This window comes from Lepidochelys olivacea (assembly GCF_965140295.1).
Source record: "Lepidochelys olivacea isolate rLepOli2 genome assembly, chromosome: 8".
Classification (NCBI taxonomy): domain Eukaryota; kingdom Metazoa; phylum Chordata; order Testudines; family Cheloniidae; genus Lepidochelys; species Lepidochelys olivacea.
The window spans coordinates 2,011,716-2,039,684 of NC_140418.1; the positions used below are offsets into that span (position 1 = coordinate 2,011,716).

General features: G+C 46.4%; 1 protein-coding gene across 2 annotated transcripts; it reads left to right on the forward strand.

The window, feature by feature from the left end:
• The first annotated feature begins 4,461 nt into the window (after nucleotides 1–4,461).
• Nucleotides 4,462–27,816, forward strand: LOC311525479 (serine protease inhibitor Kazal-type 5-like). Of its 2 annotated transcripts, XM_084637650.1 has the most exons (14): nucleotides 4,462–4,565; nucleotides 5,792–5,817; nucleotides 7,024–7,160; nucleotides 7,939–8,005; nucleotides 9,845–9,975; nucleotides 11,127–11,214; nucleotides 13,418–13,509; nucleotides 15,334–15,433; nucleotides 17,764–17,891; nucleotides 18,223–18,286; nucleotides 19,190–19,311; nucleotides 24,526–24,574; nucleotides 26,286–26,337; nucleotides 27,049–27,816. In XM_084637650.1, exons 1-13 carry the CDS (start codon nucleotides 4,508–4,510, stop codon nucleotides 26,289–26,291), a joined length of 1,068 nt encoding a protein of 355 aa, XP_084493776.1. In that variant the 5' UTR covers nucleotides 4,462–4,507; the 3' UTR covers nucleotides 26,292–26,337; nucleotides 27,049–27,816. The 2 variants fall into 2 exon arrangements, with proteins under 2 accessions (XP_084493776.1, XP_084493777.1); XM_084637651.1 differs by lacking the exon at nucleotides 4,462–4,565 and having other exon boundaries at nucleotides 5,800–5,817; nucleotides 7,089–7,160.
• Nucleotides 27,817–27,969: the final 153 nt, after the last annotated feature.

The following is a 27,969-nucleotide window of genomic DNA, read 5'->3' on the forward strand; positions in this document are numbered from 1 at the left end:
TATGATTCTATGATTCTATTGTTCTTACCATTATTATTATTTATTTGGAGAACCAGAGCCCCCGTCACAGACCAGGACCTCCTTGTGCTTGGCTTTGTACAAACCCAATCCCTGCCCCAAGAGACAACTGGTAGACACAGACAGATGTGAGGAGCAAGGAAACAATGAGGCCATAATGGGCTTGCTGCAAGAATTGTTGGGTAGAAATTCTTTGGCCTGTGTTAAGCAGGAAGTCAGGCTAGATTATTGTAGTAAGATGAGGCTCTGAAACATAAACCCTTGGTATCAAAGGCCTGGTATAAGGCCTGAGGCCTGAACCAAAGGAATGGTCAAGACTTTATTAACATAAATCAAAGTTAAGCCATGAGCCAGAGGCAGGCCCTGCTCACAGAAGTTGGCAGGAAGAAGGCTGCTAATTGGACGTATACACATATCTAAAGGGGATCAAGCACTAATAGGATGAACATGTGCCAGGATGGCACCAGAACAGTCTGGTACGAACATGTTCCACAGAGATAACGAGGAACAGATTGACCCATCGTAAAGACAGGGTCAAAGAGATAATATGATGGATAGACTTGTTGGTTCGAACCAACATGTACCAGGGGAGAGGCAGCACCCCAACGTACAGAAGGGTTGTACCTCAGTGCGTCAGGAGTGAGGTGTAACTTGTCTGTAGCTGTGTATAAGAATGCACCCCTGAGTGGATGTCTTTGTCCAGCCTAGGGGGCAGTGGAGAGTCCCACCACTGACTGAGCCGGTCCATTGTCGGGGGACATGTTCGTAGTATGTCCTGTAGAGTCTGCGAGGAACTATTACTGTGCTTCGTTTGACAATAAACCTGGTCGGGTGCCTTCGTACCTTATCGGGGTCTGTGGTCATTGGGCATTCTCTCGGGGTCTGCTGTGCCAGCAATCTGTGCAAAGCCGGGGCAGCACGCAGAGGGAACACATGCACGCAGCTGACTGTTATCAACATTGGATAGAGCAGAGCACCACACCGGTGACAACTGACAACAATTATCACAAGTGGACCATTCTGGCCTTAAAATCTGTGAATTGATGAAAGAGAGAAATGGGGGGCAGGGTAGAGATGAGGTGATGGAAGGACTGAGAGGAAAGAGAGCATGCTAGCATTGTTGAGAGTTTATAGCTATTTTGGTCACTGTCCATTTTATTGTTCTCTAAACTTCCCTCAGGTTGATACTATCTCTCTGGCAATGTGGTGTCCAGAAGAAAGTGTGTTCTTCCAGGTGTGGGTGCACCAGACAGAGCTCACTAGAGAAGGCACTGTTAGCTTCTGGCTTTGAGACCTGATGCTTATAGAGCCCAAATGGACACTGGTGTTTTTATCAACAGCTACATTGCCTTGCCCCACCTAGGTCTCTCTCAGCATTGCTGCTTCCCACCCAGCACGTGTGCATTTTGGATTACTTCCCACACAAGTATGAGCCTGAATGTCTCCATCCTGATTCTCACTTATTCGTTTTAACCTCATTTTCTAATCCCTCAAGTTCTCTTGGCACCAGTCCTCATTGGGGTGTGCAGCTCCACTCTGTTTAGCATCGGTCGTGTGCTGTTTACTTTGTCTTCCAGGCCATGAATGGTGACGTTAAATACCACCGGTCATTCTAACACCAATCCTTGTAGTTCCCATTCGACACCTCCCCCAAGTTGATACATAGCGGTTTATCCTTGTCCTTTGCTTTCATAGTCTCTTAGCCAGTTTTTCAATCCTCATGACGGCGTTCAGCCCACACATCTATATGACATCATTTAATACATATTTCACAAGATACTACCAAATCCGTTACTAAAATCCAGTGTACCCCTTGTTCACTCGGGCTCTGCTCCTGCAATCAGCTCTAATTGGACAGACCCACACTGAAGTCAATGGGGCTACATTGCATCTCATTGCAGGACTGAGACTGAATCTGACAAAGCGGTCTATAAAAGCAATCAAGTTTTTCAGGCAATATTTACATTGTATAAACTCATGCTACCTATTCCTCATTGTTCTACTAGGGGCTAATCTTGCTCCCATTGGAATTAGTGGTGAAGGGGGCCAGACCATTACACCCTATAGGTGTTTAGGATTTTTCTTCTCTTCCATGATTTTATTTGGCAGTTAGAATTATGGGATGATGATTACTGAGGTCACTTTTTTTCCTTTTCTGACCCCTGGCATTACACATCGCTCTATTTCTGTTCACAAAATGTCCATGAACAGCATATGATTGTCTCACATTTATATATTGCTTGAAATGATTTGGAGGAAGACTGGTGTAGTGGCTAGGACCCTGGAATGGGAAGAGGGGACTGGTTCTCCAGCTCAGTCAATAACTTTCGGTGTGACCTTGGGAAAGTCACTTTGCTTCTCTGTGTCTCAAATTCTCTGCCTGCAAAATGGATGGGAGATGTTACTCACCTTCACTTTGACAGCTACACCTGAAAAGTGCTTGAGGGACCTGACTCAAAGCCCAGTGAAGTCTTCCATGTGGCTTTGGATCCAGCCAGAAAGAATATTAACAAATGCTTCTGGGAACTGAGTCTTCAGTCTGCAGATTGTTCCACAGCAATTTATTTTAAGTGTCCATATTGAAATTGAGCTGTGGTGGTTAGTTGTGCCTGGACACAGGCCACAGATAATTCCTTACAGGTAAATGGCATTTCATCCAGAGGGTATCCGGGCCAGAAATAACGGGTTGTTTGCTGGCCCTCTTCCCTACCATGCACAAAGTGGGACCCTTCCCGAGAAGGCAATTCCTCTTCTTTGCTTGGAACAGGTCAAGGTCACCAAAATTGCACCTAACCTGCTTCTCCTCCTTGCACTGAGGACTTCTCTGCCCTTCAACTGTTGAACCTTTAATTACTGTGGTCTATTTGTTTCTTAGTTTTAGCCATCTCTTTCCTGATTTGGGGAAATGACATTGTCACCACAAATTCTTCTTTTCCGCTGAGAACAAGACCAGCTGCCTGTTCTTTTCTGCAGGACTCACATTCTTGAGCTTAGGCACTGTCTTTCATGCCATTTGCTATGCCCTCTCTAGGACCTTCTTTCTGCTAGATAGGCCCCAGCTTGGCACATAAGGGTCCATAGGAGCCTCTCCTGCCTTATACAATGACAACATCACCCTTACAAAGACTCTACTCTTCCTTCTGAGGAGCAGTGCCCGTGTGGATCTAACGAGTGCCATGAGCAGCACTAGTGTCCTGTCTTTTGAAGCATGCCCAAAGCTGTGGAGTGGTGGGAAGGAGATAAAGATCCTGGATCCTGTGAGCTGCAGAGCATTTTCATTAGCGTTGCTGTTGTGCGAACTCTAGGAACTGTCTGAAAAGACTTGGTTGTGTTCAACTAGGCACCAAGCCCAGGATCTTCAAACTTGGATGCCTCGAGCTAGCTAGGTTTCAGAGTAACAGCCGTATTAGTCTGTATTCGCAAAAAGAAAAGGAGGACTTGTGGCACCTTAGAGACTAACCAATTTATTTGAGCATGAGCTTTCGTGAGCTACAGCTCACTTCATCGGATGCATACTGGGGAAAGTATAGAAGATCTTTTTATATACACACAAAGCATGAAAAAATACCTCCTCCCACCCCACTCTCCTCCTGGTAATAGCTTATCTAAAGTGATCACTCTCCTTACAATGTGTATGATAATCAAGGTGGGCCATTTCCAGCACAAAACCTGGATTTGTGCTAGAAATGGCCCACCTTGATTATCATACACATTGTAAGGAGAGTGATCACTTTAGATAAGCTATTACCAGCAGAAGAGTAGGTGGGGGGGGGGGGGAGAAAACCTTTTGTAGTGATAAACACCCATTTTTTCATGGTTTGTGTGTATAAAAACATTTTCTACAATTTCCACAGTATGCATCCGATGAAGTGAGCTGTAGCTCACGAAAGCTTATGCTCAAATAAATTGGTTAGTCTCTAAGGTGCCACAAGTACTCCTTTTCTTTTTAGAGCTAGCTAGGCACTTACATTCATTCCTAGGCCCCCAAATCAAAGTGGCCTGATTTTCAGAGGCTCTGAGAACCTCCCCCCCGAGCTCCTGTTGACGTCACTGGAACCAGTTAATTAAAATAGAACCCCTAGCAGCTATTGCCTGTAAATATAGGGCGCAAAATCATGAGGTACCTAGATAAGCACTTTGATTTCACTAGCCACCCTGCAGAGTGTCCCATGATGAGGCTCCTCTGGTTGTATTTGAAATTGACCTGATCCATTTGTAAATTTCTTACTTTGACAAGATCCAGGGCATGACTCAAACTTATTCTGTCCCTATGGAAATTAATGATGATGATGGAATCATTAGAATTTGAAACTCCCCTCAGCAAACTGGTTTCACAGCTAATGATGATTCTTGGGAAAGTTATGTCACAATCAAGGTGGAGTATCTGGCCACCTATATATATATATATATGATCCAAGCTCTCTCACTGGGGTTTTACCAAGCAATTCAGTAATAAACTAGACACAGGCCAACAGCCACTGCCCTTACCATGAAGACAGCAGATACCTTTGTGTTCCTTGCTCTGGCATTTTTCTGCTGCTTCTCAGGTGAGTAACTTTTTCTCTAATCTGCCCAGGATCTTATAAGTGACACTTCAAATCGTAGGAAGCTTTGACGAAAGATGGGTTGGGTCCTTAAAGAGATTTAAATGTCATCCAGCTGGAGAAGTGGCTTGTTCTAAGGGGAAAAGCTCCATCATTTTTGTGTTCTTAGCATTTGTAACAAAACTGGCTTTTTGATGAGTATTTATGAAATTGGCACTATGCATGATGTTGCCATGGGTAACTGGCCTTTTCTCCGGTAAGTGAAAAGGATGGAATTCCACCAGCGGTGTGAGAGCATCCACTTTCACTCATTGTGATGGGTAAAAATGTAATTTTGCTGTCTAAATGCTTTCTTTGTGGAGACTGGACAATTTGTTGTCCAGATTACAAAAAAGAAAAAAAAAAAGGTAATTGAATTTTTGCACACGGAAGTCAAGGCCAGAACCAAAAATGTAAACTGGTTTTGTGAATTCCTGAAAATGGGAATTTTTCACCAGCTCTGTTAGCATTGAATGTATTTTCCCAGGAACCTGCTGGAATGTTAAATAAAAGGCTGATGCTTTGGGGCAAACTTTTCTACCATGTACCCCTTCATTGTGAGAAGGATGTATGGGAGAGTTCCTTGTGGGTTCACTGTGACACCAGGGAGAGAGAAAACTATCTACAGCTAGTACTGATTTGGCAGAGGGATACTTATATCAGCTCTCTCTAATTGCCCCTCTGCTGAGCCATTATTAGTTGACTAATTTTTTTCAGGCTTGCAGTCAAAGTGGGCCTTGAGGATGAATTTAGAGGGAAAAGTAGTGTGGCTTTATGGGTTAGCTCAGGGGTTCCAGGTGTAAGTGGAGGTGTGGGAGAAACAGCCACATCTGATAGAGGTTGGCGTCCCTGGCAAAGCGGTGGAGCGAAGCATTTAGAGTCTAGCGCAGATAAGCAGTAACTGACATGTCTTCAAGTCTTTGGTTTCAAGAACATGAAAAATAACACAGCAAAGGAGAGAGAGAAAACAAGGAATGTACAGAAGTATGGGTCTGGAATGGCAAATTCTACATGCCATGAAAAATCTGATATATTACTAGCTAAAAAGTTACATTTGTTGGGCCCATTAGTGCATTAGATTAGCATTCATCCAATCTTTTCCATTATTTGAGTTTATGAAGGGAATACTTTTATCTTAAATTTTCCTCAGGCTTCATAATATGGTGTCTGTGTTTGTGTTTTTGTCGCAGGTATTGCCAGCAAAGATATAAATAAGGTTAGTGCACCTCTTTCTGCTAGATACGTTTCCTAAATTAGCTTGTTAACCTAATTAGCACCTAAAAATAACACAAAAGGGCTGGCAGGCTTTAAAAGAAGATCAGAATATTCCCCCCGCCCCACCCCCAATGGTGTAGAACTCAGACTGCAAATCTCTCAGAGACGTAACTTCCATAATTGATAACAGGTATAGCTCACAGCCAGGCTTTGGGATGCTTATCTGGATATATTTGGCCCAGAGAGCTCATGAGATGCAGGTGAGAGATAGTGTGAGAGATGCTTTTCTCATGGTATTTTACAACTTTTGTTTCTGATCCAGCTGGCATCCCACGCTGGTGACAATTAAAAGCCATGCAATTTAAACCCACTTTTTTGAATCTCCAAAAAAAAATGATTTGATTCAATATTTGAGCTGAGTCAGCTCAGTTTTTATTTTATGCAGACCCATTTGCTTATCCCCAGTAAAAGCCCACTTCCACAAGGAGCAATCCAAACCAATAACGAGTTGGAACATTAATTCTGCCCAGTCTATATTTCCAGCTGTCCACTGGCGAACGCATTCGCTGATGTTCTAGTAGGCAGCGTAATATTCAGCTTGCTGAGAATTTAATGCTTTGCTGAAGTTCATCTCTTGTAACTGAATCACAATCTGGTTGCTCTGCTCAGTTAGAATCACCACATCTGCACTGAGCTGCCCCTTTTAGGGTTGCGTTCTCTCCTCTCCACTAGCTGCTTTTAGCTCATTCCACTGCAACGCAGGAGGGAGAGTCATTTGGTTATAACCACACATTCTTCTCTCCAAAGTTGTAGCATCGAGGAATTGGTAGTATGCCTTTAAATAGTTGGTGAGCCAGCCTTCTAGTGGCCCTCGCTATGTTTCGGAAGCCAGCATAGCCCCACTGGAGCAGCAGTGTATGTATGTAGTTAGGCTATGCATGTTGCTTATAGTTAGTAAACCCTGTTCTTTGGACTCCACTGTGTGGTTCTCCATATTAAATAAGTTGTGGAAAGAGCTAAAGACAGGATAATGGGCAATGAGGACGGGATGCTAAGACACAACAGGAGTGGGTTACTGCCTCTAAAGGGCAAAGGTCCTGAAATTCTAACCACTCCGTGCAGAAAAATATCAAGCTCTGATAACAGTTCTTAAACTCCCACCCACCACAGTAAGGGAGGAAGCCCTCCATGGAATGCTCTCTTTTAGCTTTTACAGGATGAGTGCATGGAATTTTGGCCGCTCTTACGCAGTGGGCTTTTTTATTGCAATAGAGATAACAACCCTGTCCGCGGCCCTGATGGCAAAACACACACCAACAAATGCGTCATGTGTAGAAATCTGATGTGAGTATGAGAAATAAACAATTGCATCAGAGTAGCTAAAGCAACAGCTCATGCTGCTAGACTGGTTGTTTTCCATGTCTCCTCTCCTCTCCTCCTCCAGATTCAGTCCTACTCTTGTGGGACTTAATTCCATCTGTATGGCATAAACCCTTGGCTGAGGGATATACTGCAACCTCTGACCCTCAGTTCAGAGAGGTTAGTTTCTGACTCCCCAAAACCTTCATTTACCCCCGAGGAATCATAGAATCTCAGGGTTGGAAGGGACCTCAGGAGGTCATCCAGTCCAACCCCCTACTCAAAGCAGGACCAATCCCCAATTTTTGCCCCAGATCCCTAAATGGCCCCCTTAAGGATTGAACTCACAACCCTGGGTTTAGCAGGCCAATAGCTCAAACCCCTGAGCTCTCCCTCCCCCCAGTCCTGTTACCCTTTGAAGCCAACAAGGCAGGAAATAACAGTGGACATGTCCAGAAAAAAATCAGTGCATGTTCTTAGCTTCTGGCTTTACATATGTGCCATTTAAGGGAAATTTGATATGGACATGCGTGGCAGAAATGTCTGGGGGGAAAAGAGAAGGCATGGTGAGTGGCAGCAGATGGAGAGAGGCCAAGCAATTTGTGCATGTGTAGCTAACTTAGAGCCTGAGTTCCGTCCCCTCGCCTGGCATTGCATGGGTTCGGACAGGTTTGCGGGATGAGGTCCATAGTCGTTAGATATTTTGGTTTTCCAGCTGAGGTTTGTGCAACTCCCTGTCTCTCTCTGCCTCCCCTTCTTTCAGGGCAAGTCAAGTAAATAATGGACTCACAGGTGGAAGAGAAAATGTGATCAGAGGCCCGACAGGAAAGGTGAGGCTAAAGGTTATCCTGATTGCTACCAAGGCATGAAGGATTTCTTTGTGCACCCAAAGAAGCGGTTAGATTAATGTCTCTGGCCCAGTAGCCTTGTGTTGGTTACCTTACCCACTATAATGGGAAATCCAAGCTCAGTTAATCTGTGAGTAAAGGGCCATAACAGCCCATTTGCCCACAGGATCAGGCCAAAGTCTGTTGTTGTTACCATGCAGGCAGAATACCAGGTAATGTGCAGCATTTGACAAACCAGAATTCAAAGTGATACCTAACTCTGCTCATGGTCCCTCTCCGATACGTGCCAGCCTGCAAGGTACAGCCTGCCTCTGATCAGCTCTTAGTGCAGGGATCGTGCCTCATTCGTAAAGCTCCAGGCACACTGTTGGCACTTGAGAAACAATGAATAGCAATAACGCTGCGTTGAAGCTCTGACCAGGGCAGGGTGCGGGAGCAAATGAGCCCTTATTGTGTCTCGTTTATCTCCATGACTTTCACGGCCAGCCCTTTTCTCATGTGGCTGTGTCTCTTTCAGTCGAGGGACTTTTCCCTTTCCCCCTTTGCTTTTTTTATGTCCGTAAGTGGAATGGCTTGGGTCAGAGGGTGTCAGATCAGATGGGTACCTTCCCCATTCACTCTTTCTCTGAATAAATGGTGGAAACCTTTAACCCTAGAGAGTCCAGGCTACTTTAAAAATCCACAAGGGAGATGGGGAAAGCTGTTCCATGAAAAATCTAATCTGAACTCCCCCTAGCTTGGTCAAGTGTGATCCAGAGAGAGGAAGGATGGTTCAGTGGTGCTAGCCTGAGGCTCAGCATTCCCAGGGTCAAATCCCTGCTCTGCCACAGACTTCCTTTGTGATCTTGGGCAAGTCACTTAGTCTCTCTGTGCCTGAGTTCCCCGTCTGTGAAATGGGGATAATGGCACTTCCCTACTTCACAGCCGTGTTGGGGGGATAAATACATTAACAATCATGAGGCACTCAGAGGTTATGATAAAGGGGGCTAGATATGTACCTAGAAGGCGGTGAACACTCTGTAATGGAACCCTTCTGGAGTGTTGAGAATTATATATGGAGACCCAGAGGAGAGCAAAACCTAGACTGAAAGTGTTCGAGCAGACTGTTCTGCAGAAGATGCCTGGAGTGAGAGCAAAATGATAAAGAGCAGCAAGTCACCAGGAGCAACGGGAAGGCATCCAAGAGTTGTGAAGGCACCTAAGAATGAAGTGACTGAACTGTTAAAAATATATCAGATGGTTGGAGGGTAGCAAATGTTATACATCGTTTTAAAAGGCAGTAGAGGAGATCCTGGGAATTACAGACCAGTGAACCTTAGTTCAGTACCAACTACAATGGCTGAAATGATAATTAAAAATAGAATTATACAACACATCAGTGTGATATGACAGGGACCAACCAGCGTGGCTTCTGTAGAGGAAAAATCGTGCCTCACTAATCTACTAGGATTTATTGGGTATGTCAACAAAATAGTGTTTCGGACCAGTGACCAGATTTACCTACCCTCCTCCAAGCTACCTTCCACTTCTGCTGTTGGGCTTTTACATGTTTGGTTTGGTGTGTTGCATTGTGCTTTTAGATTTAACTGCCTCTTAATCCATTTTAATTATTTGTGCAGAACCAGGGCTGCTTTGGAGCTGTTTGTAGGTTAAATTATTATCACTGCTCCCTCTGTATGTTAAGAGTGTTGGGAAAAGTGCTAGAATACTTGCATTTGCTGTGCTGCAATACTTTCCTGACGAGAAAGCCAACGTTTCCAAAAACTCAGCCAGTAGAACACAGGAGACACCTTGCATAAAATGTGCTACTCCCTTCTGCAGGATGACTGCAGTGAATTTCTATCACAAGTCAACGCTAATGGAGAACTCACCTGCACAAAAGAGAATGACCCCGTGCGTGACGCTTCTGGCCGGCAGCACAGCAACAAGTGCCTCATGTGTGCAGAGAAGTTGTGAGTACAGAAACTTTCCTCCAAGTAACTCCAGCAAAAGGTGGAACCATGTGTTCCAAGTCAGAGCAATTCACAGGTATCGAGTCCCACCCAAGTTGGGCTTTTGAGATCCCTGAATCCAAGTGGTCCCACATGAGGTGCTACTGTGTAAGTCTCCAGCACTTGCCCCTCTTCCTCCTTCTGTTTGTTGTGAAGGCCCCGGGGCCAGGTGAGAAGCAGCATGGGATAGCAGAGCTGAAGGAAAGGCCAGGAGATGTGGGTAAAGATCGAAAGTCACCACCCCTGCTAGAGGGGAAGTTCTCTCCGCTATTGGCAGCTCCTGCGAAGTCTTCCACTCATCTCTTGTACTGTCCAGATGTCCCCACTCAGCTTCCTCAGTGCGTCTGCAATTGCAGCACTGATATGAAGGCACCATCTCGGTCGGCATGTAGCATGAAGCGGGAATGGGGAAGAGAAATTCAGAGAGTAGGACAGAGTCATCAAGAACTTGTGGGTTTAACTAGGAGGTGGTGGTGTGTGGTAGCATGGACATTTTGGTGGGTGTACAGGGAATATGGAGAGGGGGTTCAAAATTGTATTAGGGGCTCCATCTGAATTCTGTTATGCCCCGAAGCAATGTTTCTATCTGTAGCTCTACAGAGGTGTCCCCCCCCAGCACACACCCGCTGTGCTCACTGAGGGTGGGCAAACCTCCTGAGTGAGGGAAGTTGCAGATTTGGGAAATTCTCAGTATGCTCTGGTGTGGTCAAGCGGTCTCAAAGCTCCTTTGACTTGGTATGAACCATAGCCCTGTAATGTCATAGTTGAAATCCGTGGTTTTTTGTAGGGTCATTAAATTCAATCATCCACTCACGTTGTTCATGCAGCCTGTGTCATGTATGAAGGTTAGAAATACCCCCCAAAGTGGGCAGTACACAACATACAGGATATCTAGTTTCCATTCAAATTTTATCTCCCTCCCTCCACCCCGCTCCTGTTTGTCAATCGACTTGTTTGGTTGGGTATTTCACTCTGTTCTGCTGTTTTCTGACCTGTTTTTCTAGTGAATTTTTGTTCAAGCTTAAGTCGAGCTTTGGAACAAACATCATTCATCTGCAAGTGGGAGTCAGCTGGTCCTGGGCTCACTTTCTCTCCTTATCCCTTTCTTCCAGCAAAGAAGATGCTCAAAAAGGCATCCAGTTTGGTAGAAATACGCAGCAACCAACTCTGAACAGCCTTGATGGGAAGAGCACGTATCAGGTAAGGCTCAGCTTTGTGCAGACTGCTACCTGCCCAGGGGCGTTTTACCTTTACACTAAGATAAACGACACATATTGATGATCTCTGGACAGTGGCACAGTCCTTATGTACTTCACTACTGTGTGGAAGGAAACCCAGATTCTCTTTCCAATACCTAGTGGCCTGGTATTTAATTTTATTATTTATTTTCTTGCTGCTTTGGTAGGAGACCAAAGTCCAGGTCGTAGCCATGGACTGTAGTTGTCACCAGGCTGGAAGTTCAGCACGAGGACATAAGACATAAAGCCCTTCACAATATTTGGGAGAGCAACATTCATGTAGCTTCCCGATGCCAGTTGTAGTTTCTATCTTGTGAATGGCATGATAGGCACCGTCGGAGCAAAGCCGGGAGGGAGGGGATCAGACAGGCCTGCGTACCCAGGTGGTTCCTGATGATGGAGTGACCTGCACCGTTAAAGGCTGCACAGAGATGGAGGGGAAGAGGAAGGAGAAAGGAGTTTTAATCCAATGAAAGAAGGCGGTTACTCACTCTGAGCCTTATTCCGCCTCCATTGAAGTCAATGGCACAACTCCTGCTGACTGCCCAAGAGTGTAGCACCATGCCCTGTCTACACTGAGGAAAGTGGTTTCTGTGGTTTGAGCAGAGGAGGACCCAGCTTAGAAACAAACAAGGCTTTGCTGTGTTCAGGATGAGAGAAACTCCTCGTTTAAGGCAGTCTTGTGCTGACACACTCTGGGTCATGAAAATGGCCCTTCAGCTTGGATTTCTTTCTTTGGATATCCTTGTAATAATTTAGGGTTGTCTGTGGATTCAGCCAGTTTTCCTCCCCACCGCCCTTATATGCCAGTTACTGGTTTTTAGAATGCAGCAAACAGAAACAAACGGCTTCTCAGGCCAGGCTGGTGAGCCATCCGCTGCGCTATTATGACAGAAGTTTTGTGCAGCCTGAAGGTTGCACAAGACTCGGTGCTGGCCTCCATTCTTCCTCCTGGAGGAATTGTAGCCGGTAGCTCTGGGGAGAGGTAAATCCAGTGGGCCTGCCTCCATGGTGACACCCAGGACTGCTCCAGAGCATGTAGAATCTACCTCCCCCCCCACCCCATGGCCTGCTCCCTCACTACAGAACAGGACCATGATAGTCCCACTGTTTTAAGGGTCCTGTGTTCCCTGGGGACAGGAATTTTCCTGGCGCTCTGATGTTTGGGGCCTACAACTGGTTTTGGAGCTTTTCCATGGATTTTTGTACCCCTGCATTGATTGTAGCCAACCCTTTTCCATGGGAAGACTTTTCTATAGTGATCTTACCTCTGCGTGATATGTATCTGGCATCCTCCTCTTTCCGCTTGCCCTGCCGGCGTGTTTATCTTTGAGCCCATTCCCATAAAGCTCTCACCTTCAGCAAGTTCGCAGCAGCTTTGTCACTCCTGGTCTTTATTCATTCCACACTCTCCTGCTAGGAGCCATCCTTTCCTATGGACTTTCCCTGTTGCCACAATGCAGGCCCATTTGCTCTGCTCCCGAGAGCCATGAGCAGTCACTGTTTGCTCTGCCCCAATCCCTTTTCCTGTTCTGGGCTTTCAAACAGTGTGTTTGGTCTAGTTACATTTGGCTTTTGTTGTATTGCTTATTACAGCACCGTGACTGCGCTATGGCTGGGTGATATTTGCTTTGTGCATTGTTATCGTTGTTCCCAGAGAGGCTGGCTGTGAACAGAGTTCCCTGCTTAAGGAGTTTACAGAAAGAGGGAACTTCACCGCTGCTCTAAACCAACCCCCTGTGCAAGCTGCTCTGGGTACCACTCCCGGATAATGATGATGAAGCAGGTCACACTGGGAAGCACTGAATGGAAGGCCCATTTCACCATTAACCTGCACACCGACACCAGTGCAAAGTGGGTGCATTCGGATTGGAGAGTGTTTCTCACGCACACACTCCCCACACACATTCTGCACTGGTGGGAACAATGACACAAGGAGCAAGCAAGGCAAGGGTGAATCAGGCCCTAGGGCTTACCTCTGGTCACCCCAGGTTCTGGTGAGTATTGGAGCCTGACCAGAACAGAATATCAGATATGCTGCTCCTAGTCACAGCCAGGAGTTTCAATGCTGATGTGCGGGTGGTTGGAGAGGCAGAAAGATCTCAAAGATTATAGAAGAGCCCAGAAGAAACCCCGCATCAAATGTGCTTCTGTCCCTTTCACAGAACAGCTGCAGCCAGTCTGGTGGGACCTCTCCCTGCTCTACCAATAGCCAGGCTGCTCAGGGCGATAGCAGACCAAACTGCGGGTATGGAGGGTGAGTATGGAAACACACAGCTACTTCTGAGTGACCAAAGCAATGGCTCGAGCTGCTGTCCCAGTCTAGTCCCCATCTGCGTTGACAGCCTGAAATCAGGCTACGTTACACCTTAGTGGAGAGAAATACTTCCAGCTTCTGACCCCCCAGATCTGACCTCTCTGTCCTCCTCTGTCAAATATTGTAGCAACTTTTAAATGCACTGTCTCTCCCCCACCATGCCCACCCTACGTGAAGGAGCTGTGTTGCCACTGTTCATTGGGAAAGGCAGACAGAACTGGGCTTCAATTCCATTAATGCTAGCTAACCCCTGCAGTGGTCTCTCTTCCGAGAGCCAGGCTCATGCTGTTCTGCCATGGCCCCATCAGACAGCAGCATGTAGAATACAGGGTCCCTGCCTTCCTACCTGGGCTGGAATGCAGGATGGGAGCCCGGCGTTCAGACAGGTGTGCTCATTGCCGTGCTAAGCTGTGAGTGACATCAGAGAATAGCGCAGGGGTCGGCAACCTCTCAGAAGGGGTGTGCCGAGTCTCCATGTATTCACGCTAATGTAAGGTTTCGCGTGCCAGTCATATATTTTAACGTTTTTAGAAGGTCTCTTTCTATAAGTCTATAGTATAGAACTAAACAATTGTTGTATGGAAAGTAAATAAGGTTTTTAAAATGTTTAAGAAGCTTCATCTGAAATTAAGTTAAAATTCAGAGCCCCCCGGACCGGTGGCCACTGAAAACCAGCTTGCCTGCCGCCTTTGGCACACATGCTGCAGGTTGCCTACCCCTGGAATAGAGGATCGTCGCCCCTTTGGCCTTAGCATTTAGCCAATACGCGAGGCCTTGCAGGGCTGTTTCCATCAGGAGGAGGCATTGATGATAAGAGTCAGGTTTACTCGTGGTGCAATTTTGTTTCTTGTCCCCACTGTCCTGTTGCCCTGACCACAGGAGAATACAATAGCAGGCTGTTTTCTTGCTCCAAAATCCCCTATCTGCCAATTCAAGGGGCTTTGTGCCCAAGAAGCTTTGTCTTTCTGCCTTCTCTTTTCAGGGACATGTTCACAATTCCCTCCTCTTCCTCCTCCTGGCTTTCTGCCTTCAGCACATAAAGCCTGCAACCAATCTGCTAGCCACCATATTTGTAATCAGGGAAACCTTTCCAACAACCTGCCATGTGCCTTGGGCAGTCCCTTCATTGTTTGTACCTATCTCTACTCTGTAAATGAGTTTAATTGCTCCTTCCATTGAGCCTGAAAGAATACTGCGCACACCCACTGACTTCCACTCGGTCTGTGGTTGTCTTTGGATCAAAGATTCACCTGATGGAAGAGGTGACCCGTGCCTGCTGATAGTGGGGGCAGGGAGGGGCAGAGTGAGGGCAGCCGGCTTCCAGTGTTATTGAACATGCTCAGTTCAAGCCAAGCAGAAAATCTGGGGGAAGGGAGCATGTGACCCAGCATGTCCCCCCCGCCCATGAGTTGCCTCTGTCTGATGGCAGCCATTCTCATGTTTCAACGTAACCTTCATGGAGATAATCCATATTAGGCTTTCTTTTCCAATGAGGGACCAAAGAGCCCCATCCTCTCCCACTTAAACAGGCCAGACAGAGGGAAGAAGACAATGGGAATGGATGGGAACAGCTCCACAGAAAGCTTTGCTTTAGTGCCAAGCAGGTAGGTGGCCTGGAAATTGGATCCTGAAAGAGTATTTGAGAAATCTCATGTAATGAGGACAGGCAGGAAGCTGACGTGTGTGCGTTCACCCTTGTTAGAGGCTTTATGTGCCAGGGCTACACTACAAGAAGCTCATGCTTTACCTCTTCCTTCCTTCCAGCACGCAGCAAGGCACAGCTCAGTACGGTGGAACCTGTGGAACACAGTCTGGCATCAACCAAAGAGAGAACCAAGGTGTTGGCAACGGCATTATCATTCCGGTAAATCTAACTTCACTCTCTAGCAAAATCCAGGAACCAAGGAGCAATCTCTAAGTGCCTAGCTAGCACTGGCTCCACGAGCCATCAGTCCTGGTTCAGAGCAGGCCTGTGAGGCTGATGAGGGGCCTGGCGAAAGACTCATGAAGAAAGATTGAAAAGATTGGGATTGTTACCTTAGAAAGGAGATGGAGAACAGGGGACATGAGAAAAGTCTCTAAACTAATGAATGGTTTAGAGAAGGTAGATTAGAGCTTCTGTTTTCCCTGTCCTCCACACAAGAACAAAGACACGTTCATTGAAATGAAAAGGTGGCAAATTCAAAAAGGAAACACTTTTTTTCACACAATGCATAATTAGACAGCGGAACTCATCGCCACAGAAATTCATTGAGGCCAAGAGTCTATCAAGATTCAAAGGGATTGGACCTTTATATGGATTACAAGAATATCCAGCATTATCACTAATTAGGGTGACCAGATGTCCCATTTTTAAAGGGACAGTCCCTTTTTTTGGACTTTTTCTTAGATAGGCACCTATTACCCCCCACCCCCTGTCCCATTTTTTCACAGTTGCTATCTGGTCCCCCTATCACTAATGCGAACAAAATTTTTGGAAGGGATGTAAAACTTCATGGTTAAACTAATCTCTAGCTATGAGGGACTAGAATGAGGACTAATGTGGGGGACAGACTGCCCCTATCTGCCTGCTCTTTGACAGTGGCTAGCCCCAGCTGCTTCAGAGGAATCTGAGACAGAATCCTGGAGTATGTGGACCCGGAGTCTGTTCAAATGCGGTAGTTCCTATGCTCCTATGTTCTAAGACGAACTCTGGGTTATAATGAACAAACCATGTCAGCAGCAGCTTGGTTATATTTTCTGACAGAATTTCAGAATGGAAGTGGGAAGGACTTGGAGTGGTTTGTGATAAAACAGGACTTTATTGAATAACTGGAATTGGTCTGGAGAGCAAAAGCAACCACCTAGTTTTTCATGGGTCATCAGCAGGGTTAGAACCCAGGAACTCCGGATCCAAAAGCATGGGCCCTGCCTCATGAGCAAAAGGAGCAAATTCCATTAGGGGGCAGCGGTAGTAGGCTAATATGCTCTTATGAGGTCCAGCCACTGGAGGGAGTTATGCAACTCCAAGGAATCTTCTTTGATAGGGTATCAGATTGCCTTGGATATGAACACTGTCACATAAGGCAGATGATAGTCACAATGTGTTGAGTACAGGAAGGAGTCTAGCAGGGACCTGCAAAGGTCACGGTTGTCTGGTTTAACTTCATTCACTGCATGGAAGTGGGAGCCAACAGCACATTAATGGAATTAGCAGATGATGCTAAACTGGGAAGTCTTGTAATAACGTTCTTCAGAGCAACATCCCTTGTTCTTTATGTTCCCCAGAATAGTCAGCCATAAGATCAGAAAATGACAATTCCTTTCCCAGCAACCGTATTGATACCGGCAAGTTGAAGAGGGTTTAAAATATCTGGAGGTACACACGGTGATAAAAGCTTAGAGGCTAAAAATCCCCTCTTTTCCGGATGTAACTCTTGTTCTTGTTCCTTCTCTCTGAATGGATGTCTGAAATTTTTTAAATAGGAGAATAACAAAATAAGAATGACTCTGTCTCCTGGTCTGAATTCCTGACCAGTCAATATTCAGGCTGCAATCCCTGAAACTTTTAGGATTCCTGGATGTTTTTACAAACGACCCAGCACTGGTTTGAATACTCACACACAATGGCCAATATGGCCCCATGAATAACGACAGTGTGAACTCCCGATACCTATTTTTCGATCGTTTTTAGCGTTATTTGACAAGCTCCCATCAGTTTTTCTTTTTTGCCATCTGGTGGGTGTTGTCTGCCAGAGGAGACAGACATCAAAGTCCTGATCCCAGCCACCAATCATTATAAGAGGTCAGTATTGAAAACATCCAGCAGTTTCTTCTACAGTAAATGTATATGCAACGATCCTCCGACAAGGGATGTCAGCAGAGATTAAACTTGATACATTCAGGGCTAATTGTACAGGCTTTTGCTACTCTAATAAAGGAATAACTCTGTTAGCAGGTAGCAGAAGTAGGTTATCTTCTTATGTGAATCGGACCCTGAGAGAGACCTAACACACTGAAACGTGGTCTCAATAAAGATCAGAGGAGCTGTGGAGTGTGTGTGTGTTGTATGCAACTTTGTACCCTAGTAAATGAAGATGCTGTGATTTTAAGCCTTCTAGGAGATAGGTCTCAAGTTCTGTTAAATTGCAAAAAAAAGGTCTAACTGGATAAGGATGCAAAGAAACATCAGATATTATTTCCTCCTCTTTTTAGACGGACTGCAGGCGAATTCTGCATGGAATAAAGGGTGACGCAATTCTCTGCAGAAATTCCTGGGAACCCATTTGTGGCACTGACGGAAAAACATACAGCAACAGATGCTTCTTGTGTTTGGAGATGATGTGAGTATGAGCCACGGCTTCCAATACCTTGCCATTCTCCTTTTACAAGAGTAATGGAGTAGTCCTATTTCTCTCATGGCTAGCGTTGCGTGGTCCTTGGTGCCTTGCCAGGAAACAAACACAAAGCGGAAGAGGTAAGATTAAAAGGATGACAGTCAGTTAAGATGCAAAAGCGTCCATGGCCCCTCCTGCCCCAGAAAAATGTGATTTTAAAAGTCCTCGTAGACTTGGAAACACCAGCCCAGTGCGGTGAACGTCCAGGGGACTTGTCCCTCGCTGGGAGAGGGCGGTGGCACTGTAACTGCATCCATACCCTTTGTCCCTTCTGCAGGAGAACTGGAAACAGCATTACAGTAAGGTCTGAGGGGGAATGCGCCAATGCTGCTCCAGCAAAGGTGAGGCTGGATTTCACACACAACGCCAGGGACTGCTCAATGCTTCTCGTTGTCACTGACAGCAGATAGTGGTATTCGGGTTGTGTGGTGCTTCACGGCCCCGAGCAGGGATCAGGGCCCCGCTGTGCAAGGTGCTGTACAGCCATGATGATGAAGGGTAGTCCCTGCCCCTGAAAGGAGAGGTAACATAAAACAAGCAGCATGGGCACGGTAAGGAGTAGTCACAGCTCTCCTGCCTAGCCATCCCTGCAGAGCTGAGACCGCACACACAATCTCCATCTCTGCCCCATCCTGGGTAGCTCAGATCTTGTCCCGTGGCTGCTGACTCTTCATCCAACAGGCCCAGAGTGGCTTTGACTAGCTGGATTCCCTTCACTCATCTTATCCACAAAGGGCCCAGTTGTGAGTCACGTTTAGAAGTTGACTGCAGACCCCACCTTTCTATACTGTCTAAGGCCTTGTCTACACTACAGGGGAAATTCGATCTAAGCTACGCAATTTGAGTTACGTGAATAGTGTAACTCAAGTCAACGTAGCTTAGATCTACTTACCACGCGGTCTGCCCTGTGCGGTGTTGCTCTCCCGTTGACTCCCCTTATTCATCTCGATCCGGTGGGGTACAGGAGTCGACGGGAGAGCGATCTGTGGTCGATTTAGCAGGTCTACCGCCGATGCACCGATCACTGCACATTGATCCCCCAGTAAGTGTAAACAAGTCCAGTCTTGCCCCCCAGGAGAGAAAACCAGACACTCTCTTCTGCAAGCTGAATAGTTACACGGACATCTCCCAAGCCTGACACCTGCTGTCTCTCCTTCCATTCTCAAACCCACAAAGACAGCAGGGCAGGGATGTTCTCCCAGGGTGACCGCTCACCCCAGGATTCTGTTGTGTCCTATCAACAGGCCAACTGCAGTCAGTACCCCCAAACCAAAGGGAGAGTACTGTGCACCCAGACGTCCCAGATGGTGTGTGGAACAGATGGTGTGACACACAGCAGCGAGTGTATGCTGTGCGATCAAATCCTGTAAGTACACTAATACTTTCTTTGAAACAGTTACTCCTCAGGGCAAGGCTGCTCTCCCTGCCTTTTTATAATAACATAGATAGATAGTTCTTATATAGTTCTCTTCTCATAGGTGGATCTCAAAGTGATATTCTCCCCGTTTCACAGATTGGGAAAATGAGGAACAGAGTGGCTACATGACTTTCCCAAGGTCACACAGGAGATCAGTGGCAGAGCCAGGAATAGAATCCTGCCTCCCTGACTCCTAGACAGCTGGATGACCCGTACCTCCCTTATAACTTTAGTAGAGTCATTTGAGTTGAGAGGAAGCCAGCTGGGTAAATAATGAAAAAACAATTCCTTGGGTAATTCATGTGAAAATTGTTGAATAAGTGACTCATCAAATGTTCTTCAAAGCTGCTCTAGAAAGGGAGCTCTAATGAGTCAGCTAATCCCTCAAGCTGCATGGTGGCAGGAGAAGAGTTAATTTTCCTTACTTGTTTTGTGGATCGATTCAGTGCAAGTGATCTCAGTTTTCCTTCGCTATTTCTGTAGGTGATGCACCAGGTAAGGGTGTGGGATTCATAGAATCATAGAATCATAGAATATCAGGGTTGGAAGGGACCCCAGAAGGTCATCTAGTCCAACCCCCTGCTCAAAGCAGGACCAATTCCCAGTTAAATCATCCCAGCCAGGGCTTTGTCAAGCCTGACCTTAAAAACCTCTAAGGAAGGAGATTCTACCACCTCCCTAGGTAACGCATTCCAGTGTTTCACCACCCTCTTAGTGAAAAAGTTTTTCCTAATATCCAATCTAAACCTCCCCCACTGCAACTTGAGACCATTACTCCTCGTTCTGTCATCTGCTACCATTGAGAACAGTCTAGAGCCATCCTCTTTGGAACCCCCTTTCAGGTAGTTGAAAGCAGCTATCAAATCCCCCCTCATTCTTCTCTTCTGCAGGCTAAACAATCTCAGCTCCCTCAGCCTCTCCTCATAACTCATGTGTTCCAGTCCCCTAATCATTTTTGTTGCCCTTCGCTGGACTCTCTCCAATTTATCCACATCCTTCTTGAAGTGTGGGGCCCAAAACTGGACACAGTACTCCAGATGAGGCCTCACCAATGTCGAATAGAGGGGAACGATCACGTCCCTCGATCTGCTCGCTATGCCCCTACTTATACATCCCAAAATGCCATTGGCCTTCTTGGCAACAAGGGCACACTGCTGACTCATATCCAGCTTCTCGTCCACTGTCACCCCTAGGTCCTTTTCCGCAGAACTGCTGCCTAGCCATTCGGTCCCTAGTCTGTAGCTGTGCATTGGGTTCTTCCGTCCTAAGTGCAGGACCCTGCACTTATCCTTATTGAACCTCATCAGATTCCTTTTGGCCCAATCTTCCAATTGGTCTAGGTCCTTCTGTATCCTATCCCTCCCCTCCAGCGTATCTACCACTCCTCCCAGTTTAGTATCATCCGCAAATTTGCTGAGAGTGCAATCCACACCATCCTCCAGATCATTTATGAAGATATTGAATAAAACCGGCCCCAGGACCGACCCTTGGGGCACTCCACTTGATACCGGCTGCCAACTAGACATGGAGCCATTGATCACTACCCGTTGAGCCCGACAATCTAGCCAGCTTTCTACCCACCTTATAGTGCATTCATCCAGCCCATACTTCCTTAACTTGCTGACAAGAATACTATGGGAGACCGTGTCAAAAGCTTTGCTAAAGTCAAGAAACAATACATCCACTGCTTTCCCTTCATCCACAGAACCAGTAATCTCATCATAAAAGGCGATTAGATTAGTCAGGCATGACCTTCCCTTGGTGAATCCATGCTGGCTGTTCCTGATCACTTTCCTCTCATGCAAGTGCTTCAGGATTGATTCTTTGAGGACCTGCTCCATGATTTTTCCAGGGACTGAGGTGAGGCTGACTGGCCTGTAGTTCCCAGGATCTTCCTTCTTCCCTTTTTTAAAGATTGGCACTACATTAGCCTTTTTCCAGTCATCCGGGACTTCCCCGGTTCGCCACGAGTTTTCAAAGATAATGGCCAGTGGCTCTGCAATCACAGCCGCCAATTCCTTCAGCACTCTCGGATGCAACTCGTCCGGCCCCATGGACTTGTGCACGTCCAGCTTTTCTAAATAGTCCCTAACCACCTCTATCTCCACAGAGGGCTGGCCATCTCTTCCCCATTTTGTGATGCCCAGCGCAGCAGTCTGGGAGCTGACCTTGTTAGTGAAAACAGAGGCAAAAAAAGCATTGAGTACATTAGCTTTTTCCACATCCTCTGTCACTAGGTTGCCTCCCTCATTCAGTAAGGGGCCCACACTTTCCTTGGCTTTCTTCTTGTTGCCAACATACCTGAAGAAACCCTTCTTGTTACTCTTGACATCTCTGGCTAGCTGCAGCTCCAGGTGCGAATTGGCCCTCCTGATTTCATTCCTACATGCCCGAGCAATATTTTTATACTCTTCCCTGGTCATATGTCCAACCTTCCACTTCTTGTAAGCTTCTTTTTTATGTTTAAGATCCGCTAGGATTTCACCATTAAGCCAAGCTGGTCGCCTGCCATATTTACTATTCTTGGATTGATGGATTGATGCCATCTAGTGGCAGCTGCCCAGAGTGGAAGTAGGTTGGCATGAGCGCTTTCCCCACTGGTGACCTTGGCACTTCTATGGCCTTGAACCCTATGGAAAGTGGATTTTTCATCCCATGGGACCTGCTGATGTTTTAGTTTCTGCTCTGACTCGGAGCAGCTATTGAAACAGTTCCCCAAATGAGAAATTCTGGGAAGTTTCCAATGGGAATAGCACTCTGTGAATGCTTGGGGGGGTCATGCTGCAGGCCCTACCTAGGCACTGTCCCAGCTGCTTAGTCTGAGCGCGCCTCTCCTAGGGAACTGTGCCAGCTTTACTGAAGATACAAATACCCCGGCTCTCCTTTGCCCTCACCCCGCCAGTGCCAGGATCCCCAAAGGTGAATGAATTACACTGCACAACATGCCCCTGTGAAATATGGGAGCACAATTATCCCTCTGTTTGCACAGAGAGAGCAGCAACTTGGCCACGGTCACACAGGGGGACTGCAGCTGAGCTGGGAATAGACTCCACATGTTAATGGGAGTTAGGCACCTAAATACCTTTGAGGATCCAGGGACCAGTCTTGTGTTTTAATCACACGACTAGCTTCCCTTTCTTTTTAATTCCTTGAAAGTGGAACGTTCTGATGAGCTTTTCTCAGGAGCAAAGAGCTATGGACTCAGCAGAATCAGGAGCAGTTATGCCAAGGGGTGTAACACCTGTATACGGAAAAGAGGGAAGTCTTAAAATCTCCTCTCATTTGTATGCTTAGAGTCTTAAGGGCAGGAGAGACCAGAAGTGAGATTAGATTGACCAGGAGCAGCTGAAGGGAAGAGAGCAGAGCCCTTAGTGCATTGTGGTGGGCTTGTTTTGTTTTAACTGACCTGTCTCAGCAAACAAATGTCCCCAAATAGAGGAGTCTCCCATGTATTGAAAATCAGATCAGCCTCCTATGACCTTGTCTTGTTACAAACACACCTAGGAGCTACATCACACAACAGAACCACTAACCCAGGAACCTATCCTTGCAACAAAGCCCATTGCCAACTGTGTCCACATATCTATTCTGGGGACACCATCATAGGGCCCAATCACATCAGCCACACTATCAGAGGCTCGTTCACCAGCACATCTACCAATGTGATATATGCCATCATGTGCCAGCAATGCCCCTCTGCCATGAACATTGGTCAAACTGGACAGTCTCTACGTAAAAGAATAAATGGACACAAATCAGACGTCAAGAATTATAACATTCAAAAACCAGTTGGAGAACACTTCAATCTCTTTGGTCACTCGATTACAAACCTACAAGTTGCAATTCTTCAACAAAAAAACTTCAAAAACAGACTCCAATGAGAGACTGCTGAATTGGAATTCATTTGCAAACTGGATACAATTAACTTAGGCTTGAATAGAGACTGGGAGTGGATGGGTCATTACACAAACTAAAACTATTTCCCCCTGTTTATTCCCCCCTCCCCCACACCCCCACTGTTCCTCAGATGTTCTTGTCAACTGCTGGAAATGGCCCACCTTGATTATCTCTACAAAAGTCCCCCCATCACCCCCCGCTCTCCTGCTGGTAATAGCTCACCTTTCCTGATCACTCTGGTTACAGTGTGTATGGTCACACCCATTGTTTCATGTTCTCTGTGTATATAAATCTCCCCACTGTATTTTCCACTGCATGCATCCGATGAAGTGAGCTGTAGCTCACGAAAGCTTATGCTCAAATAAATTTGTTAGTCTCTAAGGTGCCACAAGTACTCCTTTTCTTTTTGCGGATACCTAGGAGAGTTAAAATGAACCTGCGGGAAAAGTCCATTAGCTCTTACAACCACAGGAAAAGTTGACAGAGTGAGCGCTTGGTTCTCTTTGCTCACCTTGGTGCTAATCGCTGTGCTCTGACACATGACTAGCACTTTTATAGAACCTCAACTTCTTGGAAAACCCTCTTATGGCCTCTCTTATTTCCTAATTGAGAGCCAACAAATAAGAATGATTTGGGTCAGGGTCTCAGCAGTGCATGACAGCTACTGCAATTGATCATAGCTTGCAGGGTAAGGAACCCTTCCTTCTTTTGAAGCGAAAATAGGGATTCAACAATTGCTATTAAAAGGTAGGGGAAAGTTGCTAATGGTACCTTCCAGTATCAGAGGAGGTGTCAGAAGCCACGGTGAAGGGCCCAATGGAAATACAGAGACACACAGAGAGAGAGAATGAATCCTACTCAGGTTGGGGAGAGATCAGACATTGTCCCAAGGAAATTGTAAAAAATTCTATCCGTTGTTGTCTGAAATTAGTAAAAAGAACAGGAGGACTTGTGGCACCTTAGAGACTAACCAATTTATTTGAGCATGAGCTTTTGTGAGCTACAGCTCACTTCATCGGATGCATTCAGTGGAAAATACAATGCATCCGATGAAGTGAGCTGTAGCTCATGAAAGCTTATGCTCTAATAAATTGGTTAGTCTCTAAGGTGCCACAAGTACTCCTTTTCTTTTTGCGGATACAGACTAACACGGCTGCTGCTCTGAAATTAGTGAATGTGGTGGTGACTTCTGGAGCGATGTGACTCTCTAGAGGAAAGTGAGCAGTCATCTTGTCTAATCTCTTCCTCTGACTTTTATTTCCCCAGGAAAACGAGATCTGAGATTGGTATAAAGAATATAGGAGCATGCGTTCAGGTTTGTCCATCTCTTTTACTTATTAATTAAAGTGACACCAGATGCAAGAACAGTGCAGGTTCTCTGGATCAAGTGCCATCGTTTTGTTCTGCGTTTGTACAGCGCCTGGCACGATACCGACCTAGTGCTTGACTAGGGCCTGTAGGCACTACTGCTGTGCAAATAATTCACATTGGTAACATAACAATAAGGCACGTGTCTACCAGACATGCCAAACCTGCAGAAAAAACACAGAAATTGGGTTTGTTTTTGGCTTAATTGGCTTGTGAGTTGCTTGTTGGCTAGTTTTTGGCTTGTAGCTGGTAGTTTAATTAGCTTGTAGCTCATTGCTTCTTTTTTTTTTATCGGCTCCTGGCAAACAGGGGCAAGGGGGGTGAGAGAGCCAGGGGTGCACAGCAGACCCATCACAGTCCCAGACTGCACGCTGCGGGGATCTAGTCACAGAGTATTGGGGTTCTTTGGGATTGGCTTGTTTTGAAAAGGGATTAGCTTGATTTTTGGCTTATTGTGAAAGTCAGGGTGCTTATTTACCACGTGAAAATTGGCAACTGTGGTGTCTACCTGCTGCTATGGCCCTAAAACTATGGGGAAAGAGACAGGAAAGAATTAGAGACAGAGCAAGGAGATGGGGTTTAGATCTGAATTAAATTTAGGCTGTGGTTCAGACGGTTTTAGGGTTTTATACTACCACTCATCACCATAATATCTGGGTGCTTTCCATGTAAAATCAATAACGATGGCGAAGACCCTAGTGGACTTCAAGGAATCTCTGGAACATCTCCCTTTTCAATGTCAAAACTCTGCTTGAAGTAGGGTGTTTTGAGGGCCAGGGGGTCGGCTGGGATTTGGAAATAAAAGGGGGTTCAGATTGCGAGAGTCACTTATGGAGGAAAGGCTTTCTGAGAGAGCAAGGCTTTGCAACATTTCTAAATGGCCAGACCCTGGATTCACCTGATCTCTTCTGAAGATTGTTGCACAGCCAGATACACTGAAGGAGAATGGGTTTTGTGCTCTGCCTTGTCCCAGATGAGCGCATCTCTGGGTTCTCGGTTTGGGCCTGACGCCAAACCAGTGAGTAGTTTGTCTTTGGAGTCAATGGTGCTGTAATCCCACGTGGATTAACACATTGTTACAGTGCATCTCACTCCTAGTACTGAAAGCTCCAGGATTCTCTCTCTTGTCGTAAGGCATTCACTGCTTAAAAACCACACTCATGGTGCTCCATGTTCTCTCTTTATTTTATACAACACATCAGAAAAAAACTTGCAAACCCAGTTTTTCTTTCTTAACCCTTTTCTTACATGGTGGAAATGTTTGCAGGGCTGCACCCAGACATTCCCAGCTCTCTTACAAAGACGTTAGCTTTGTCAAGTCAATTTTCCCAACCAAAGACAAACAGACAGTGTAGGAAGAAAGAGAAGACAAAAGAAGTGAAAAAAAGAGTCGGGGCTCCAGGCGTGAGTGAGTAACAATTGTTGCTAGCTTCAGGCTGAGGTTGTGGGTACTTCCTCTAGCTGGCAGGTTCCCAGGTTTCTTGACCCTGTTTTTGTGACCCACAATGTTGTTTGAATGTACAACACAGAGTGCACGTTGTTATCACACAACAAATGAATGCATAAATAATAAGACCACATGCCTATCTAACATAACAATGCTCAGGCTCTCAGATGGTCAGAGAGGCTCACCTCTTGCTCTCTTTCTCTCTTCCAAGAACTAAAGGAGTTCAGACCACCAGCAAGTATCAAAGCGGAAGTGTGACAAAGGTACAGACAAAGATGCTCATCTCCTGCTGCTGTGACAAGAGGCCATAAAAGCACCTAGATAGATATGTCCAGATTCATAGGCTCGTACATTTTTAAGCCAGAAGGGACCTTGAAAATGACCTAGGCTCCTGCAAAACACAAACCACTGAATTTCACCCAGGGATTCTGCAGAAAGCCCAGACCTTTGCTTTTCATTATGGTCAGAGCACAACACCAGAACAAGGATTTGCAGCCCAAATCCTGAATGGTCTCTGGAGTTTGGCTGATAGGCTCTGCAGGGAGCCTTACCCACCCCTCTGCACCCAAAGAGAGGGGCCCTGCCATGTTGTTTCTTTGGGGGTGGTGATGGGATTTAAATGGGGACGGAGGGAATCCCTCCCCAGTACAGGTAACCAGGGCGGCTTGCGGCTGGGCCTGTGACAGTGCCCAGGAGTAACCCCCCGGGTGAACCATCCCAGCACCTGCAGAAGCAGTGCAAGCCTTCTCAGGCCGAGCTGTCCTGGGGAAGGGAGGTGCAGGCTGCCTTCTTTGCAGAGCGTGTGTTGCTCCCTGGCCCCTCCTGGCCCCTCGCAATGTAGGGCTGAGCCTGTGGGGCTAGATTCCCTGAGGAGTGCAGTGAGTTGGGCACTGTTTGGTTTTCCAAGTGCTCTTTAGAGAGGTTTTGCCCTCCAGGACGATGACACTAAGCTCTCTGTCTCCCTCTCTCTCCAGGACAAGTCATGGAAGAATTGATATTAAGCATCAAGAAAGTTGCTCTAATCCTCAGTGCAGCAAAGCCTGCCTTCGTCCTTCTCCTGCACTCTCTAGGGGACAGTCCTGCACTGGCTCAGGTGTAGGGAGATGGCATTACATGGCCCAGTCAGTCTTTTCCCAACTCTAGCTCCTATGGTTCTGTGGTCCCTCCAGGGAGTCCCATTCTCCGCTCTCCTCACATCACGATATATCGTTGTGCTGCTTCAATAAAGTGAATTCAGCAGAAACCTGTTACTTTTCTCCACCATGCCTCCTTTGAGGGACTTGTTTAATCAGCACTTGATCTGCACCCTCCATAGAAGTAGCAGATTAGGTTAGTGGATAGACCTCTCTCTGGATGGGTAGTTGGACCTCACTTTGCCCCTAGATGTTACTCTAGTGGTTCACATGAAGAGTCCAGGTGAGAATAAATAGACACATGGGACTCCCAGTTACTGTAAGTAACCTGTGATGATGCCACACCAAAAGGGAGGATGCATGGTGTAATGGTTACAGCAGGGGATTGGGAGTCAGGGGCTCCGGGCTCTGCACAGAGTTGTTGCATGGCCTTTGGTAAGTGACTTTACCCCTCCGTGACTCTGTTTCCCACATCTGCAAAAAGGAGATTAATAAAATACTTCCCTACCTCACAGGGCTGTTGTGAGGCTTCCCTGGCTTGTGACTGTAAAACACGTTGAGATCTGCAGGTTGACTGGCCACTATAAAATGCAGTGTGTGTTAATCTTATGAGGATGATTCTTTTACTGTTGCCGTAGCACTCTTCTGTCAGAATCAATCCAGACTGCTCCCCCACTCCTCCCGGCAGTCTCTCCTCTGGCCATTGCGGGAGCTTATTTTCTTGTCCAGCCATGGGTTTGAGAGGCCCTGATTTTGGATGGA